Genomic DNA, 19,434 nt, shown 5'->3' with positions numbered 1-19,434 from the left:
GACACGGGTTCGAGCCCTGGTCTGGGAAGATCCCACGTGCCTTGGAGCAACTGGGCCCGTGAGCCACAATTACTGAGCCTGCGTGTTTGGGCCTGTGCTCCGCAACAAGAGAGGCCGCGATAGTGAGAGGCGTGGCGCGCGCACCGCGATGAAGAGTGGCCCCCACTTGCCACAACTAGAGAAAGCTCTTGCACAGAAACGAAAACCCAACACAGCCATAAATAAATAAATAAATAAATTTTTGGGCTTCCCTGGTGGCGCAGTGGTTGAGAATCTGCCTGCTAATGCAGGGGACACGGGTTCGAGCCCTGGTCTGGGAAGATCCCACATGCCACGGAGCAGCTGGGCCCGTGAGCCACAACTACTGAGCCTGCGCGTCTGGAGCCTGTGCCCCGCAACGGGAGGGGCCGCGATAGTGAAAGGCCTGCGCACCGCGATGAAGAGCGGTCCCCGCACCGCGATGAAGAGTGGCCCCCACTTGCCGCAACTAGAGAAAGCCCTCGCACAGAAACGAAGACCCAACACAGCCAAAAATAAATAAATAAATAAAGTAGCTATAAAATTTAAAAAAAAAAAAAAAAAATGAAAGAATTGAATCCAGCAACATAAAATATTATTATATATAATACCATGACCAAGTGGAATTTATCTCAGGAGTGCAGGAATGCAAGGTGGCTTTAATATTAAAAACTCAATTAATATAATAAACCATATTAGTATAGAACAAAAACCAAATGATCATCGCATAGATGTAGAAAAAGTATTTGACTTGAAATTATTTACAAAACAAAAACATCACAGACTTAGAGAATGAACTCATGGTTACCAGGGGGGAAGGGGGAGGGGGAGGGATAGTTAGGGAGTTTGGGATTGACATGTACACCCTGCTATATTTAAAATGGATAACCAAGAAGGACCTACTATATAGCACAGGGTACTCTGCTCAACATTATGTAACAACCTAAATGGAAAAAGAATTTGAAAAAGAACAGGTACCGTATATGTATAACTGAATCACTCTGCTGTACACCTGAAACTAACACAATATTGTTAATCAACTACACTCAAATATAAAATAAAAATTAAAAAAAAAAAGATAAAGCATTTGACAAAATCCAACCCCCTATCATAATAAAAATTCTCAACAAATTAGGACTAGAAGGGAATTTCCTCAACTTATTAAAAGGTATCTATGCAAAGACTACAGCTATGGTACGTAGTGGTGAAAGACAGCTCTTATTTCTAAGATCAGGAACAACAGACAGGTGCCTGTTCTTGCTACTCCTATTAACATTGAAACAGAGGTTTTAGCCAGTGCAATAAGGCAGTAAAAAGAAATTAAGCCATACAGATTGGAAAGGAAGAGTTTAATAGTCTTTATTCACAGATCATATAATCCTACACGTAGAAAATTCTAAGAAAGCTACAAGAAAAGAGAGAGAGAGGGAGAGGGAGAGAAAGGAAGGAAGTAAAAGAAAGAAAGCAAAGAAGAAAGAATACTAGAACTAATCATTAATTTTAGCCAAAGTCACAGGATACAAAATCAGTATACAAAAATTAATTGTGGGATTTCCCTGGTGGCGCAGTGGTTAAGATTCCATGCTCCCAATGCAGGGGTCCCGGGTTTGATCCCTGGCCAGGGAAGTAGATCCCACATGCATGCCACAACTAAGAGTTCACATGTCACAACTGAGGAGCCCATGTGCAGCAACTAAGGAGCCCACATGCCACAACTAAGGAGCAGGCAAGCTGCGACTAAGGAGCCCACGAGCTACAACTAAGACCTGGTACAACCAAACAAATAAATAAGTATTTTTTAAAAACTTATTTGTATTTATATGTGCTAGCTATGAACATTCCAAAAATGAAACTGGAAAAACAATACTTCCCAATAACATCGAAATGAATAAGATATGTATGAATAAATTCAACCCAAAAAGTGTGAGAATCATACACAGAAAACTACAAAACACTCCCAAGAGAGTTAAAAAAGAGCTACATAGGGGACTTCCCTGGTGGTCCAGTAGTTAAGAATCCAATGGTTGGGGCTTCCCTGGTGGCGCAGTGGTTGAGAATCTGCCTGCCAATGCAGGGGACACGGGTTCGAGCCCTGGTCTGGGAAGATCCCACATGCCGCGGAGCAACTAGGCCCGTGAGCCACAGTTACTGAGCCTGCGCGTCTGGAGCCTGTGCTCCGCAACAAGAGAGGCCGCGATAGTGAGAGGCCCGCGCACCGCGATGAAGAGTGGCCCCCGCTTGCCGCAACTAGAGAAAGCCCTCGCACAGAAACGAAGACCCAACACAGCCATAAATAAATAAATAAATAAATAAAATAAACCCAAAAAAAGTTAAAAAAAAAAAAAAAAGAATCCAATGGTTAAGAATCCAATGCAAGGGATGTGGTTCCTATCCCTTTTTGGGGAACTAAGATCCCACACGCCATGGGGCAACTAAGCCTGCACACACCACAACTACTGAGCCTGTGCGCTCTGGTCCCCATGCGCCTCAACTAGAGAAGCCCGCATGCTGCAACAAAGATCCCATGTGCCACAACTAAGACGCGATGCAGCCAAATAAATAAACTAATTAATTAATTTTAAAAAGTGGTTCCTTCTGCATTTGTTTGAAAAAAATAAAAATAAATTAAAAAGAGCTAAATAAATAGAGACATATTCCTTGTGTATGGATTTGAAGACTCAATATTGTTAAGATAGCAATATTCCCCAAATTGATCTACAGATTCATTGTTTTTTAAAGTTGATGAGCTGGTCCTAAAATTACGTGTAAATGCAAGGAACCTAGAATAGCCAAAATAATTGTGAAAAAGAAGAAAGTTTGAGGACTTATTTAACCCACTTTTAAAACCTAGAGTTACAGTAATCGAGCTATAGTGGTATAGAACCAACGGCAGACACATATATCAATGGAACAGAAATAAGAGTTCAGTAATAAATTTTTACATTTTCACTCAGTTGATTTTTGACAAAGGTGTCGGGGCAATTTCAGTGGGGAAAGATGAACTTTCCAACAAATGTGTTGAGCCCATTACCTCACACCACAGCAAAAAAAAGGAACAATACTGTATCGTGCACTTAAAATTTTGTTAAGACGGTAAACCTCATGTTAAGGTTTTTTACCACGATGAAATAAAATTTAAAAAAATTAAAATTACGAAGCATGCTGTTAAGGTAAGAAAGATGTAAAGGGGTGGGGGAAACACACATATTGAGGAGAGAAAATATGGTGTAGAAATTCAAAATTATACATTGAAGGAAGTAGGAAGAAGGTAGCAAGAGCCCTGGGCTCGAGGGGAGAAAAAGCATCACAAGACTCATGAGTGAAAACAGTTATTAGGAGCTGAGTGCAAACGAGGAGAGGTCTTCTCAGAACTGAAGGGAGAAAAAATTCAGTGGAAAGTAAGTCTTTTTAAATAATAGGTAAAATTCAATTGAGTAACATGGGTGTCAGATAAGACTAATACTTTCCATCAGAGAGATACTGTGTTTTCTTATCATACTGCAGTTTGATTCAACGAATACCTGTTGGGGCATAAGATGTGTCAGACCTGGGCTGAGTGTTGAGGACCCAGGGATGGGAGACACACGCTGAGCCCAGGAGGAGTGACGGCCTAGGACAAGGTACAGACAGATAACCGTGCATACACAGGGCTTAAGTGCACACCTTTGTGGACACATGGTAACACCTATGCGGATGGTAACTAACTCACGCCACAGGTAGGAATTAGTCAAATGAAGAAAAAGGAGAATGATACACTTGGCACCAGGAACAGGATGAGTCCGAATGTGGTAGAGAAAGATTACATGGAGTTACTTTAATGCTCTAGTATCTCACTTCACCAGTGAATATTAATTTGGTCTGTTTCTCAATTAAATGCCGACTACTGGTTGCTGTTAAAGGATAAGACCACCACTCAGCATCTGAAATCAAAAGCGCTGACGTTATTGCTCACCTACGTGCAGGAGGGTTAGCTGGTCAGAGACCTTCTCATTGGGCAAAGCAGATGGATAATCATAGGATTGTGGGCAGGAGTTTGTTTTGGATTAGTGTTGTCACAAAGGTGGGAGTGGGTTGTTGTCAGCCTTAGACGTGTGGTTTGTGTTCGTTGCAGAGGCAGGAGTGTCAAGTCAGCCTCGGCAGAGGGGTCAGAGATGAGTCAGCTTCTGACCGGCTGTCTTTAGGGGCAAGGCTCCACCTGACCGGCTGCTCCAGAGGCAAGTTCACTGAAGCAGGTTGTCACCGACTGATTAATCAGGTTGAAAACCAGTTCTGATGTTGGCTTGTTACAATGCCTGTAGTAAAAATAGTTTTTTCTTAGGGGTGCAGACCTTTTATATATTCTCACTCTCCCCTTTGGTCTTCTATCAGCCAAAGCAAAAGGAGAGACCATGAGTGTGATCCAGATGTCCTCCACTGTGCTTGATTCTCCTTGAAGACAAGATTTTATCTATGGGTCTGATTTTCAGTTTGCGTGTCCATCAGCATAAGTCCATTCTGTTTTTGTCTCTAAGTCATTTGTTGGAACATTTGTTAGGACAGTGGCTCTGGAGATTTAAGACTCCAGATAAACAAATCAAGCTGTGCAATATACAAGTGTAACAGAGTATTACACGGAGGAGGTGGAGGACACTCTAAAGGCACCATCTGGATTTTCCCAGGTCCGACCATGAAAACACGTCCCAACAACTGCCTGAGTCTTCCTTGATAGCCCTCCTTGATAATCCACTTTTCTTTTTGCGTGGATAGAAATTGTTGTACCTCATCTGTGGCGTTGATCCAGGTACAAAATGAAGTGTCAGCAATGGCACAGACTCCCCTTGGTTAGCAACCGAAAAATCCAAGGCTTTGCTGATTTCCGTAACTATCTGGGCAAAGGAATTTTAACTGGTTGGCTTACTATTTTCTACATCAGCCAAAGCAGGGGTCAAATTGTTGAGGACCCCCTGAGCTGAAGAGCAGCCATGCATGGGATGGTTAGCCTCAGGCCTCTACTCCACCAGTGTTCGTCCTGCCCTTTCAGGCCCTGTTAGAGGATGCGAACCCCTGAGGGTACTGGGACACGGACACTGAGACACACTGTCTAACTAACAGGCTGACAGGACAACTGGTCCGGGCCCTGGACTGGTACCCAGAGGCTGGCTCCCACCTAGGAAGAGAGCAGCAGGGGCTGCATTAGAGAGCTGATCAGCCTCACTGGGGCCACAGGCAGACTGTCTTCAGGGCTCGTGGTAAACTGCCACTATTACATCCCAAGAAAACTGTTATCCCTTTGTGTCAGTGCAAGGACATTGTTTTTCATTTTCGTATTGCATCATTATTGGTAACATTCGTGTAGCCTATCTCTATATCATACTTCCAATTAGCTGCACAAGCGACAGTTCGGGAGAGCCAAGTAATAGAGTTACGATGGTCATCATCCCTCAGTAAGACAGGAGAGAGGAAAATATCATCAGAGACATAAAGAATAAAAATACACAAAAGAGATTGTGACAGTGGTTTTAGCAGGATCTTGTTCTGATGGTCTTAGGCAGAAGCGTTTGCTTTGGGCAGTGGTCTCTTTAGTTCAAGGATTTTCCGTGGACCAAATGCTCCTGGAAGTTTTATGGAGAACCTCAGTTTAAGATCAGTTTAATGGGTGTGTGTCCAGTTCTGTTTACTTCCTAAAACTCTCTGAAAATGTTCATCCCATGTTAGATCTAAATCAGCAATGTTCCATTCCGACTTATTTTTTCTGAGACTCCTTTTTCAGGGTTCAGTCCATTTACAAAAAGAGAGGACAAGGTTTGCTCTACCTTAGCTATTGAGTGTACCCAAGAAAACTGTTTGAAAGTTTCCTAAAGTCTGTTTTTTTTAAGTCTCCTGTTGATTCACCTTTATGGGTGTTTACGTTTTGAATCTTTGTGTTCTATTACTTATCCAGCACTACTCAGATGATTACATGGACGAGGCCACTGTCTACAAAAAGTTTATCATTTTACTTAAGGGGTAAAACGTACCTTACAGTGAGCAGATAATCCACCTTGACAGTCTGTGTTCTAAGTAGTGCAGCAACTGTTCTCCCGGCATTGGAAATTAAAACAGTCTATACAGTTACATTTTCCAAGTAATTGAGCCAACACCTTTAAGTGTCAAATTTTGGTAACATTTTTAACTAGAAAAAAATATTTTAAGTTATCACACTCTTCTCTGCCTCATGAGAAATGGCTTTGGAGGAAAGCAATAATTGTTGAAGAACTACTAAATGGTAGGTGCTGTCCATGTATGGTCTCAGTTCTCACAATAGCCTACAAAGGAAAGCCTTTGTTTATTTTTATCACACAAATAGTGTGATTAAGTCCAGGATGCAAACCCAAATCTGTCCCGTTTCAAAGTTAAAATAACTTTTAAAAATAACTCAGTCATTACGAACATCAAAAATCATGCTCCTCTGAACGTGAGTGCCATACCCTGGCTGTTGATTACGTAGGACTGCTTGTCCCCTGAGCTGGAAGGCCACCGACTGCTGCGTTTTGATGGCTCTTCCTTTCCTCAGTTATGGTCTCTTCACTTCTCACTGCTGTCAGCGTACTGTCCACGCAAGATGGTGCAAACTGAACCTACAGATTGCACGTGCAGACAGTTGTGCAGGCATACAGACTGTACCTACAATTAGGCCAGAAGGCCACGGGTCTTTAACAGTGGCTCCAGTTTTTACAGAATAAAATTCAAGATCTCTGTCACAGCACTGCCATTGGCTTTGTTCAGGCTTTGCACCCATGTTCTGACTAGTGGCGTGCAGTGGCTTCTGTTCAATGAGGGGTGACTGTAACAGGAGCACCTGAGCCCCAGGGGCCTGAAAGCCCTCGAATCTAACTACTAGGGGGGTAGATATAGGCATGAGGGGTAATCTAGCTCAGCTGATAAATGGCCCTTGCCTTTACCTTATTATATTTTGACAAATCTTCTGGGGACTTCCCTGGTGGCGCAGTGGTTAAGAATCCGCCTGCCAATGCAGGGGACACGGGTTCAAGCCCTGGTCCAGGAAGATCCCACATGCCGCGGAGCAACTAAGCCCATGTGCCACAACTACTGAGCCTGCGCGCCACAACTACTGAGCCCACGTGCCACAACTACTGAAGCTCGCACGCCTAGAGCCCATGCTCCACAACAAACAGAAGCCACCGCAATAAGAAGTTTGCACACCGCAACAAAGAGTTGCCCCTGCTCACCGCAACTAGAGAAAGCCCGCACAGCAACGAAGACCCAATGCAGCCAAAAAAACAAAAAAAAACCTTCTGAGTTAATCCCATCTATACAAAGATTTCCCAGGTGTCTCCTTTGCTTGAAATAAAGTAAAGGTCCTCCTGCAGACAAATCCTATCCCTGCAACTTATTATCACCCCATGATTTTAAGCAAGTTGGGTCACTTCTCTGAGTCTGTTGTTTTTTTTTCAAAGGTGTTTGGCTGATTAGACCACCATTTCTTTTCTTTTTTTTTTTTAACATCTTTATTGGCGTATAATTGCTTTACAGTGGTATGTTAGTTTCTGCTTTATAACAAAGTGTATCAGCTATAAAAATATGGAACGCCTCACGAATTTGCGTGTCATCCTCGCGCAGGGGCCATGCTAATCTTCTCTGTATCGTTCCAGTTTTAGTATATGTGCTGCCGAAGCGCGCGCCGAGTCTGTTTTCCTCACTCATAAAACGAGGGTGCTAGTAACACAGCTGTGACACTTGAGAGAGATGGATACTGTGCCAGGCACTTAAGTGCTCAATAAATGATAGTGACAGTGACTATTATTACTGAAGTAAGTGGCAAGGGGTCCTTTTACACTCTAGTGCCCTAATCATGCTCAAAATCTTCCTCTAGTAGCCTGCGGTATTCCAGCTCCACCCTCAACAGGTCTCTGTGCTGGCCGTGTGGCCTACTGAGGGGCCGTCCTTGTGCTGGGGTCACCCTGTCCTCATGCATTTGGAGTCTAAGGACCGTCTCTTTCTACTCTCTTCGCTTCCTCTCCTTGCAAACACACACAATGGCCCAGTGCACATTCACACAGCCTGCACTTCTGCGTGGGGAGGGACTCTTAAAATATTGTCTAGGATGTGTTCTTCCATGGGAACTAAAGGTGAACCCGTCAGACTGCTGGACACTCTGGCTAATGCTGACCCTAATTTAATTTGAGTTGTAAAGATTTAAGAATGTTGGCCTCAGTTAAAATCTGCGCTAAATTTTCACTGTGGAAATGCTTGTTTTTGAAAACCATGTCATCACAGATACCATGAGTAATTTGAATTTAGATGAAAATGATTTCTAGAATTATGGCAAACTAGCAAGGGGTGTATTAGTCAGCTATTGGATGGTTTTTCCTGGAAAACTATGTATTTCCTTCTTAAAAATGCAAAAAAAGATATGCCTAGATCGTTTGCTTAAAGTGGTTCTATTGCTCATGCAGTTACGTGTGCACTTTACCAGCTTCCCCACGCTGCGACTGGCTCTTCTGGTGGGTAACTTCCTGGAAAGCTTAAAATAATTTAAATAGTCTATATGAGCCCTATGAATAAATGAGGCCCTCACTAAAAACCCAGGTATTTAAAATGGGCTGATTTCCATTTTGACTTTTTTCTCAGAGCTTTCTTGGGTAGCCCTTTCTCAGGAAGAGCAGGAAAGAGTGGGGCTGTGTCTTGATGACAGAACCCTGTGAAATCCTCTGGGAGGAGACTGAGAAGGGTGCCGCTCAAGGTCATGCATTTTAAGATGCTTTGTGTTTTAAGAAAGATCTTTTGTCATTTGTACCATGAGAGCTCATTATGAGACAAAATACTTTAATCCAAAATATATCTTAATCTTCTAAAAAAAGTTCTTTAAAAAGATAGTCCAAAAAATTTTAGGTTAATATATCCTATTGCTATGAGAAAACGTTAACTCCTTGTTTTAAAGGCTTTCAATCCTACTTTTATGAAGAATCAAGTAGGAAACGAATTAGATGCAGACTATTAGTAAAGTTTTGAGAAACACAGAACCTTCTGGGCTCCACCTCATTAAACCCAATTGTGAGCTCTTGTTGATGCTGTTATAAAAATACTGATTTGAATATGGTACCAGAGGTCCTCTCTTTGAAAAATGTTTTTGTGAGATAAACTTTAGTTCTCATAGTATTAGTTACACTTTTGAATATATTATGCTTGCTTCTGAAATGACAATGTACATTCATAAATATAATTTGGGTTTCCATCAAGTGTGGCGCTTTTTTTTTAACTTTTTTTTTTTAATTTTAATTTTATTTTTTTTTAAATAAATGTATTTATTTTGGGCTGCACTGGGTCTTTGTTTCTGTGCGAGAGCTTTCTCTAGCTGCGGTGAGCGGGGGCTACTCTTCGTTGCGGTGTGCAGGCTTCTCATTGCGGTGGCTTCTCTTGTTGCAGAGCACGGGCTCTAGGTGCGCGGGCTTCAGTAGTTGTGGCTCGCGGGCTCTGGAGTGCAGGCTCGGTAGTAGTGGCGCACGGGCTTAGTTGCTCCGCGGCATGTGGGATCCTCCCGGACCAGGGATCGAACCCGTGTCCCCTGCATTGGCAGGCGGATTCTTAACCACTGCACCACCAGGGAAGCCCCCCATCAAGTGTTTTTAAAAAGTCAAATTGTATTCAGAAGTTGCTTTAGTTTGACAGGTCAGGTGAAGTCAAATATAGAAAGTGAGCACCGGAATCTATTTGTGGAAACGTTTAGACCTTTCTCAGGCTGGCCCCAGCCGGCCTCTGCAGCCACACCCCTCCCAGCCCCAGGCTTGGGCTCTGAGGATCATTCCTGAACAAGCCTCCCTTCTGCACTTTGTTTAGGCTCTTCTCTCTGCTTTTAAGCCTCTGCCCCTGGACAACGCATCCTTCAGGGTCTGGCAGAAACGCCATGTCCTCGAGGTGGTTTGTGTGAATTAGTGGCACTGTTCTTGGCAGGACGGCACTGTTCTTGGCAGGGCTGCTCTGCCTCTGCCCGTGGCCCTCCCCATGCTCCTGGGACCATCGAGGGGCAGACACCCTGCCTCACTCTTGTCTGTGTCTCTTCTGACAGCCGCCAGGCCTGCTCCACATGATAGGTGCTTACAAACGTCAGCTGACTGAATTGACCTTTCTATCCTGCTCTTCCATCAGGGCAAAAGCCTCAAAAATCATCAGAGTTACAGGTTGTGGAGAATTTTTTAAAGCAGGGACTTTTCACTTCCCTGCCCAAGGAGCCAGCTAATAGCAAGTCTCCCCATGCGGCTACAGGTGTTGTTTTCTCCAGCGGACAGCGCTCTGCCCCCGCGCACCACGAGGGGGGTTACACAGAGGGTTCCAGTTACTGCAGTAAATGCATGTCAGAGATCAGTCGAGAGGTGAATTACGTTGTGAGATACAAGGACCAAGTTTCACCGTGGTTAAGGTTTTGCCTTTTTCTTTCTTTTGATAAAATTCTGGAGACTTCCCTGGTGGCGCAGTGGTGAAGATTCCGCGTTCCCAGTGCAGGGGGCCCAGGTTGGATCCCTGGTCAGGGAACTAGATCCCACCTGCTGCAACTAAGAGTTCGCATGCCACAACTAAGGAGCCTGCCGGCCACAACTAAGACCCTGCGCAACCAAACAAATAAATAAATATTAAAAAATAAATAAATAAAATTCCAAACAGTTTTTTAATAAATATAATTTTTCCTCAGATTACCCAGGCTGTTCATTAAAATGGCAGATTCCTGGCCCTCACCCTTGGCCAATTCTGGGCTAGTGGGTCTGAAGTGGGACCTGGGGATCTGAGCTGTGGGAAGCGTCAGGCGATTCTGGTGGGAATGCCTACAGGACTGCACGTTGAGAAACACAGATACTGGGAGGAAAGGAAGAGGTGACATCATGTTAATGGAGGTTTTATACGCTCAAAATATTGACTAAGCTTATGGTACATAATCGGGCCCTGAGCTGGCTTTTAGGGGAGACCCAGAGATGAATGAGGCAAGGTGTCTTCCCCTGGACAGCACGTGTGTTCCAGGAAGCTAGGTCAGGCCATTGGTCAGAGCATCCTGTACTCACAGGTCATCAGAGCAGGCTGTTGGGTACGTTCTGAACTCACTCCAAGAGCGTTCTGGGCTTAGAGACACACTTCTTAAGCTCAGGCTGAACAAGTAAAGAAATGTACTTTTTCAACGGCCAAAGAAGTTCTCCAGGGAATGCCAGTGTCTGCTTTATTCTGAGAAAAGACTTGGATTTGAACTACACTGAATGACTCACCATGTTTTTGCTGTCAGTGTCCATGAAATGTATTTGCAGTTAATCCTATGAAGGATTTTCACCTTGATTATCTGGCACCCTCAGTGGGGAACCCAGAAATAAGTACTCTCAGAGGCCAAAGTTTGCCTATGGCTCTGAAATCGCCACTTAGCTTTAGTCATTTTCATCATTGATATCCTACAACTTCACAGAGAGTGGGCAGTTCCACATTTCATTGTGACAATTAGTGAGAAATTGCACTCTATTGAATCAATGTGTAATTGCAATGCTGTATTATAATGGTTTCATATTTGTCTTTGATTTCTCGGTAGACTGTGTCTTACGGAAAAAAAAAAAAAAAACCTTAAACTTGTTATTCTCTAACACGTAGTACGGATATGAAGTGGATAGCCAAAGTATGCTTACAGATTGCTTAAAACTAACTAGAAGTTTAAAGTGTTTCTGATGCTGAAATGAGAGAATGTTCGGAAGCTTCTACAGTGTAAAAACCCCTGACGGACAGAGAAGATAATGTTACTGAGAACAGACGAGAAATGTCTTAGGAGGATGTTGTCCAGGCCTCTGACTTGTTGTTTATGTTTGCAGAAAAGCATAAGGCAACACAGCCAAAGCCTTGTGCTAATACACGTTCTATGCTTTGCTTTTATGAAAAGAGGTAAATTGCTAAAAGCCACACCGATAGCAAGAATTTTGTTCAACAAAGCAAATCTTAGGTATGTCTCCATGTAGCCTAGTGTATAGAACCATCTATGTCCATAGCATATTGTGAAAACAGATCGTATTGTTACTTCTGAATCCTTAAGAAAATGTTAACTCTGGAATCGTCAATTCACTACGGCAGGGAATAACATAATATATGTTTTAAAACAGCATGAAGACTTGAAATGGAAAAACTTTGATGCTTTGAAGAAGATATCAATTATTTTAAAATCCTGTCATTTTGAGTAAAATGTATTATCTTCAACTAGTTTATCCTAACTTATACAGGTGATCATTTTTTTAATCACTCCCTTCCTTCACCTGTTCTTGGGTAAATATAGAAATGAGCACAAATTATCACTTTCTGTAAATCATTTTATTTACACACAAGCTAAATACACCAAAGACTTATTAAGATCTTTTTTTTTTCGGCCACGCCATGCGGCTTGTGGGATCTTAGTTCCCCAACCAGGGATCAAACCTGGGTCCCGGTAGTGAAAGCACCAGAGTCCTAACCACTGCACCGCCAGGGAAGTCCCAAGACCTTTTTTCTGCAGTAGTTATTCAGCACATGCTGTCAAGCCTCCTTTAGAAGAAACTCAGGGAACAGAAGGATGCATACTTTGCCTCCGTACTTTACATCTTGTGTGTCTACATTTGCAAGGGGTGGAATATATTTGATTAATGGTTCTTTGCAGGGTCACTTGAGAGAAGTATTAGTATAAACTTGGCCTGTGTCCTGTTAGGTTATGTCCAGCCCAAGTTAAGGGAGGTTCATGACTGTTCAGGCAGGCAGACCTGGGGGAAAAAGGAGCCCAACAACAGACACCAACAAGTTCTCTCCATATCTGGGCTGAGAGTCCTATATACTTAAGAAGATAATGTTTATAATCTGACAGGAAGTGAGTTTTCAGCTGTTTGGACTCAGCACTTGACACATTCTGGAAAGCTAGTCATCGCTTTTTGTTTTGACAAAAGAGCGTAAGAAGAAAAAAAAGTACCCGGAATGCAGGTGAGGAGCTGGTCCATTCACGCACTCAGTTATGTTTTCTTGCCTGTCTGCCCGGGTGCAAAGCGCGGGGCGCACAGATGTGGATTAGACACTCTTCTGCCCTCCAGTGACTCACAGCCTCATCAACAGGGAAACGCACACGAAGATAAGTAAGAGCAGCACTACTTATAGGAACCTTGATCTCTGCTCAGAGGGCGGCAGAGGCTCCAGGAGGGAATGGCCGCTGGCAGAGGTACGAAGGCTTTCCTAGGGGCGGCTACTGAGCTGAGCCTTGAAAGAGGAGTTTGTCACGTTGGGGAGGAGAGGCCAGTCCAGGCAGAGACCAGCCTAAGCAAAGGCCTGGAGATGAATAACCTCACTGCTTGGGGAACTGCAGGAAGCTGGGAGAGCCTGGAGCACAGGGTGCTGGGGGTGAGGGGGCGGGGGGAGATGGGAGGGGAAGGAAGGTGAGGACTGGGCAGTGCGGTGGCCAGTCGTCAAAGCTCTGTACACCTACGGGGGAGGGACAGGCCTGAGATGTCTGAGGGGTCCTGTTGGCGGAACTGGGTGACGAGCAGGTGTGGGGACAGTGTGACACTAGTCTGAGCTTGTGGCATCCACACTCGGGCTCCCAACCACGGCCCCAGGCTCTCCCTCCCCACTGTGGGCTCAGCTCTTGGACCTGCAGGACAGGCTGGGGAAGTGGGATTGGGAAGAAACAAGGAAAAGATGGGCCCAGAATTGGAAAGAACTGACAGGCGAGGCGCGTTGAAATCCGAGGCCCAGGGCTGGGCCGGACGGAAGCCCAGGGGTCATCCGGAATCAGTGGAATCCCACAGATGGGACAGCGCTTCTGTAATTGCAGCTTATTTGGCACCCAGGGCTCAGTGCCAGAACTTTCTGGTCAACTGTCTACATTTCCTCTTGGAAATGATACGACATTTCAAGCACTTGAGTTTCCCTCCAAAATCAAGCAAATCCAGGCTCTAACCAGTGGAACTTGGTCTGCCCTTTGGGCTCTTTTATTTGATTTTCCTGGTCGTCTGTTTTGAGGAGCAAACAGAAGGGAGATGGACGTTTTCTTAGCAAGAAAAGGCTGGCGAAGGACAGGGAGGGGTTAGTGGGTGAAAAGGGTACGCGCACACGAGAGAGTGCCACCACCCGTGTCCTGTGAGCCCAACACACCTAGACAGGCCTATGGCGTGACCCGGAAGTTTGTAAAAGGCAGATGAGCCTACTTTCCACCCTGTTCTGAAGGGCTTTTTTTCTGAAAATACCCAAGAGAGCCCTGTGTTAACTAAGAAGGGACAAGAAGCTAGGTCATGTCTTCTAGGGCTTTAGGCTCCAAATCTGGAGCTCCGAAATGAGTGAAGAAGAAAACCAGAGAACAGACAACCAGGGTGCGAAGGACATTGTCGCGAGCATTATATTAGCGTGAAGAGACCGTCTTCCACACGTGAGCCAGAGCGGCCCCTCCACCCAGACACGGGGGCAGCCTCACTCCTGGAAGCCCACAGGCTCCTTGTCTGTCTCCTATGCTGCCACCTGACAGCTCCTATCCCTCTCGAGTGTTTGACCAGTGCATTACTCTGATCCATCGTGTCAGCGAAACTTTCTCCCCACCTGAAGGCTCAGCTTATTTCTCAGCCCTTCAGCCTCTGATCAGCTCTATCCAACCTCAAAGGAAACATTTAAGAGAGCTTCGCCCCTACAGCCATCAATCATAGATGTAGTGGACAATTAAATTGAGAGCGAGCAAACCTAAGACCAGCGGCTTCAGTGAGCCCTGCTTTACTTACACAATGTCCTGGAACACGAAGGAGGAAGAATGACCATCACATGGAGTGCATGGGAAGAACTAAAAGGAAATTCCTATCATAGTACTTGGGAATAGTTTACAGCACATGTCCATCCTCCTCAGCCTTCTCCGCCTTTACATAGTTACCTATTAAGTTAACCTTTGCAACAACTTATGAAATTGGAATTATTATCCGAAACTTACAGATGAGAAAATTGAGACTTAGAGAAATTATACTGACCAAAGTTGTCCAGCTATAAGTGGTGACACAGGCATATGAACCATGGTCTGTTTCCAAAAGCCCACATGCTTTTTCCCTGGCCCATGGGAGCTTACAACAGTGAATATATTATTAAAGCTTGTTGAGCCATGCAAGCAACTTTGGGAGCTGGGCAGAACTGCTCCAGACTCACCCTCCCCTTTGGGGTGCAGCCTACCACCTGAAGGCAGGAAAGAATAAGCCTGCCACCTGAAGGCAGGCCTGCAGGGAGAAGGATGTCAGGAACCAGCCCCGCTGTGTTCAAGGCCCCATGGACAGCAAGTCCTAGAGGATGCCAGGGAAGGACCACGCCCCCGCCCTCGGTCAGCACCCGGCCAGGCTTGGTGTGGGGAGACGGTTCCTCCCACGCCCTGCAGAGGGAAAGACTCTATGACCACCAAACACAAGGAGAGCAGGTCTTCATCTTGGCAGAAATGAAAGAGGAGAGAGAAGCATCTTCTTCTATGATCCACACCCCCCGACCCCACCAAAAAAAACTAAAGTATATATTTTGCACTGGAGGTCCACTGGGGTATGACTTGCAAAGATAACTTCTATTTGCCTGTTTCTGAATAAAGGAAAGTCAGGCTCAGAGGTTCTGATGGCATATAAATTAAAGATATGAGGTATCTCATTGAAATTCTAAAGATGTGCTGATCCTACCCCAGGATCAAAAGAGTTCTCTTGTAGTGCTGGTGCTGACTTATTAATAAAGACCGTGCTTTTATTTGATTATTTATCTAATCAGCATTCACTTTCAGTTTAAGCTCATTAAGTCGCTGGTAACAGAGTGGTGCTGAGAGTGTACTTGGTGGTAGAATTACATCCAAGTGAGACAGAGAGTGTGTTCAGGGGCGGACGGTCAGAAACAAAGGCAGAGCCTGCAAGCCCGTGTCACCCGAGTGGAGCCTGTGAACTGCCTGACAACCAAACAGAAAGGGCACCTACGTAAAAGTTTAGTTTTGTAGCGTAAGGGCTGAACGTTATAATTAAATACACTTAGTAAAAGGGAACCGAAAATGACAAGCACTCTAATTATTTCAACAACCGAGAGAATAATACCCATTCTTTATATGCTTTACGTTGGGGAAGCTTTCTTAACGGGCTTTTATGTGAACTTCTGATTACGCCCAGGTTGCTGGCTGCTGGGTGTGCCCAGACTGGCTCTGAGCGACTTGCATTTCATGTTTGCCCCCACTGACTGGTCTTCTAAAGTGCTCGTAATATAAACCAGCCTAATAGTATCTCTTACGGAGCAGGTAGCTAAATCATCTTGTTCTTACCTGATGGGTGGTTGCCATGGTCAACTGCTACAGATAAATCCTCTTCTTTAAGCCCATCCTGGCCCACAGATAGGAAATTCCACTTTTTGTTGGACTAAGAAGCCTCCAGCCGCCCCAGTGCCACACTGGAAGAGGGCCTGTGAACAACAGAGTGTGCAGTTAACTGAGGCCGGCGTGTCCCCTCCTTGGAAACGCTGCTGCTCAGACTTGGCACGGTAACGGGCTAAATTATTTATCCAGGCGGAAAAGAGGGAAAGCAGCTAAGAGCTTCCCGAGTTTATAGCCTTGATCCCTGGGTTCGTACTGAGACAGGAAACAGGTCAGGCTCCATAGGCAAAGAGAACAAAAAGGTTCCCTCTGAAGTCCTCTTATGTCTGCATGAGTCCCAACCAGGGTGAAAATAAGCTGTTCCCATCAATCTTCTCGGATTCACTGAGTACCGTGTGTCAGGCACTGTGAGATATAAGACAGATGAAAAGTGGTCTTTGCCCTCAGTGAGCCTGTAACACATCCACTAGGCCAGAGGAAGCTGAGGAGAAGTTAACTTTCTGGTTCATTCATTCCAGACCCGCACATGTCAGGCACTGTGCTAGGTCCTGGGGTGCAGCCCTGAAGGAAGATAGGAAACCATATGATGATGGACGGAAGGACCATCCGACCAGCATGATGATGGGAAAGGAATTAAATAACACAAAAGAGGAAATGCCATGAGGTGTCACGTGATTAATCTCTAAGTGACACATTGGGTAAAGGCCATGTGATGAGAGCAGTCTCGGTTCTGGTCTTGGTGTGCTATAAACAACAGAGCCAAGCCCTCACCCACACCCCACTGCACTGACCCTTCCAGGACCTCCACGGGTAGCCTGAGGCCAGCACTCTCCCAACTTTGATTGGTCGTGTAGACAAGTCACCAGATTGGGTCTGCATGGAATGAGGGTCACCAATGAGAGGACTGTCTCTCCTTCCAGGGATTCACCTCCATCCCAGGAGCCACGCTTCAGATCAGGAAATATAGCCCTGACATTTAAGACCTTTCATTGTGGTACAAAAAAGGTCACCTACAAACTTGTGCTTCTTATTACAGTGGATTGGAAATTCTTATGCCATTACTTTCCCATGGAGCGTTGTACTTAAAAGTCACAATTATGTAAATAATATTTCTGCTACTTGTGACAGTCTCTGGACTTCTGAGTGTAATTTGTATCTCTTTTAAGGTACTTGTCATGATGTCGCTATCTGTTTATTTGTGTATATGGCCCTTTGCACCCCATTAATTTCTTTTTTTTTTTAAGATTTTTTTTGATGTGGACCATTTTTAAAGTCTTTATTGAATTTGTTACAATATTGATTCTGTTTTATGCCTTGATTTTTTGGCCGCGAGGCATGTGGGATCCTAGCTCCCCGACCAAGGATAGAACCCTCACCCCCGGCACTGGAAGGCGAAGTCCCAATCACTGGACCGCCAGGGAAGTCCCCACCCCATTAACTTCTTAACGGCAAGAAACATACCTCACTCATCTTTCTCAGCTCCTCATCGCGAGCATGCTGCCTTGCGTGTAACAGGTAATCAGGGAATATCTATTGAATGAACTGTGTCACTCAAAAATGGAAGACGCATCACGCATTTGTGTTTGGGGCTTCCCTCTGACCCCCAAACCAGAAATTTACCAAAGATTGGCCCTGCTCTAATGGGGAAAAATTCCTGCCACTTAAGAAAAGAGGGAGAAGGACTTCCCTGGCGGCCCAGTGGTTAGGACTCTGCGCTTCCACTGCAGGGGGCCCGGGTTCGACCCCTGGTTGGGGAACTATGATCCCGCATGCCGTGCGGAGTGGCCAAAAATAAAAAATAAAATAAAATAAACAAGAAGAGAAGGAGAGACAGGCTGGCAATGATGGGGATGGAAAGGATGTTTGCCTCTCTAGCCAGGTCTGTGGAATCATAATGAACAGGAAGGCAGATGTCAGAACCGGGTCACCCTCACATTCAAACCGGAAATTCTTCCTCTAAAGGGAGGGTCATTGTGTGAGCCAGTGTTGGATGTTGTAGGTTATAAAGCCTGTGCTGGAATCAGCCTCATGGGTGAGCACAAACAGAACACTATGGATAAAACGAGATTAGTCTTGGCTATGGAGTGCACAGTAGACATTACCATTGCTTACAAATTATCTCAGAAGAAGCACCAGGCAAGAGGAGCACACCAAGGTCCATGAGCCTGAGACACAGACCCTGCAGAAAGGGGGCACTGCCCACGGGGACGTCTCAGCTCTGGTCACCTCCTTTCTGTGTCACCCTCTGCAGGTGGAATCGGCTGCACAGGTCGAGACAAGGGTCAGGTTCGGAAGTGCCTTGACGTGGTGGAGATCTACAACCCGGACGGGGACTTCTGGAGGGAGGGCCCACCCATGCCCAGCCCCCTGCTCTCACTTCGCACCAATTCTACCAATGCAGGAGCCGTGGACGGGAAGCTGTACGTCTGCGGGGGCTTCCACGGAGCAGGTACTGGTCGAGTTTTAATGTTTTGTAACCTCCTTTGATGTCGATTTTGACCTCCCTAACTGACCCAACGAACAATCCTAAGAGCAGGGTGGGCACTGGCAGAAGCCAGTTGACCTTGGGCGACTCACCAACCTCTGACCTTGGTTTTCACGTCTACAAAGTGGGGCTACTCCCTCACGGGCTGTCATAAGAATTAGTGAGATCTGGTCTGTAATGTGTCTGGCACACAGCAGACACACAATAAATATGAGTTGAACACGACAAGAGGAGAAATGGGGGAGGGAAAGCTAATGCCAGATTGTAGGGACTAAAGGAGAGATTTAAAAATATGAAGAGGGACTCCCTGGTGGGGCAGTGATAAGACTCTGTGCTCCCAATGCCGGGGGCCCAGGTTCAATCCCTGGTCGGGGAACTAGATTCCACATGCTTGCTGCAACTGAGAGTTTGCATGCCGCAAGTAAGGAGCCCACATGCTGCAACTAAGGAGCCCGCCTGCCGCATCTAAGACCTGGGGTAACCAAAATAAATAAATAAATATTTTTTTTAAATAAATAAAAATATAAAGAACACAGGGAAATAGGGGAATGACCAGAAACGCGGGGGGTTAGCTCTGCATTTATTGATCTTTACTGAAATCCTGCCCTCGGAAAACTCTCTTACT

The 19,434-nt window shown here is 45.2% G+C and overlaps 1 protein-coding gene and 1 non-coding gene across 2 annotated transcripts in view; one reads left to right on the top strand and one right to left on the bottom strand.

The window, feature by feature from the left end:
• The window catches only part of KBTBD12 (kelch repeat and BTB domain containing 12), a 56,996-nt gene that overhangs the window by 20,718 nt on the left and 16,844 nt on the right, over nucleotides 1–19,434 (top strand). Inside the window, 1 exon segment of the mRNA XM_036868537.1 lies at nucleotides 18,576–18,773. Within this exon segment, the coding sequence (XP_036724432.1) occupies nucleotides 18,576–18,773 (198 nt within the window).
• Nucleotides 7,573–7,675, bottom strand: LOC118904622. The gene has a single exon (XR_005022070.1). It is a non-coding gene; the product is annotated as a U6 spliceosomal RNA (small nuclear RNA).

Source organism: Balaenoptera musculus, chromosome 11 (genome assembly GCF_009873245.2).
Source record: "Balaenoptera musculus isolate JJ_BM4_2016_0621 chromosome 11, mBalMus1.pri.v3, whole genome shotgun sequence".
In the NCBI taxonomy this organism is placed as follows: domain Eukaryota; kingdom Metazoa; phylum Chordata; class Mammalia; order Artiodactyla; family Balaenopteridae; genus Balaenoptera; species Balaenoptera musculus.
Note: the sequence above shows the minus strand (reverse complement) of the source record. Positions and strands in the feature narration are given on the sequence as shown.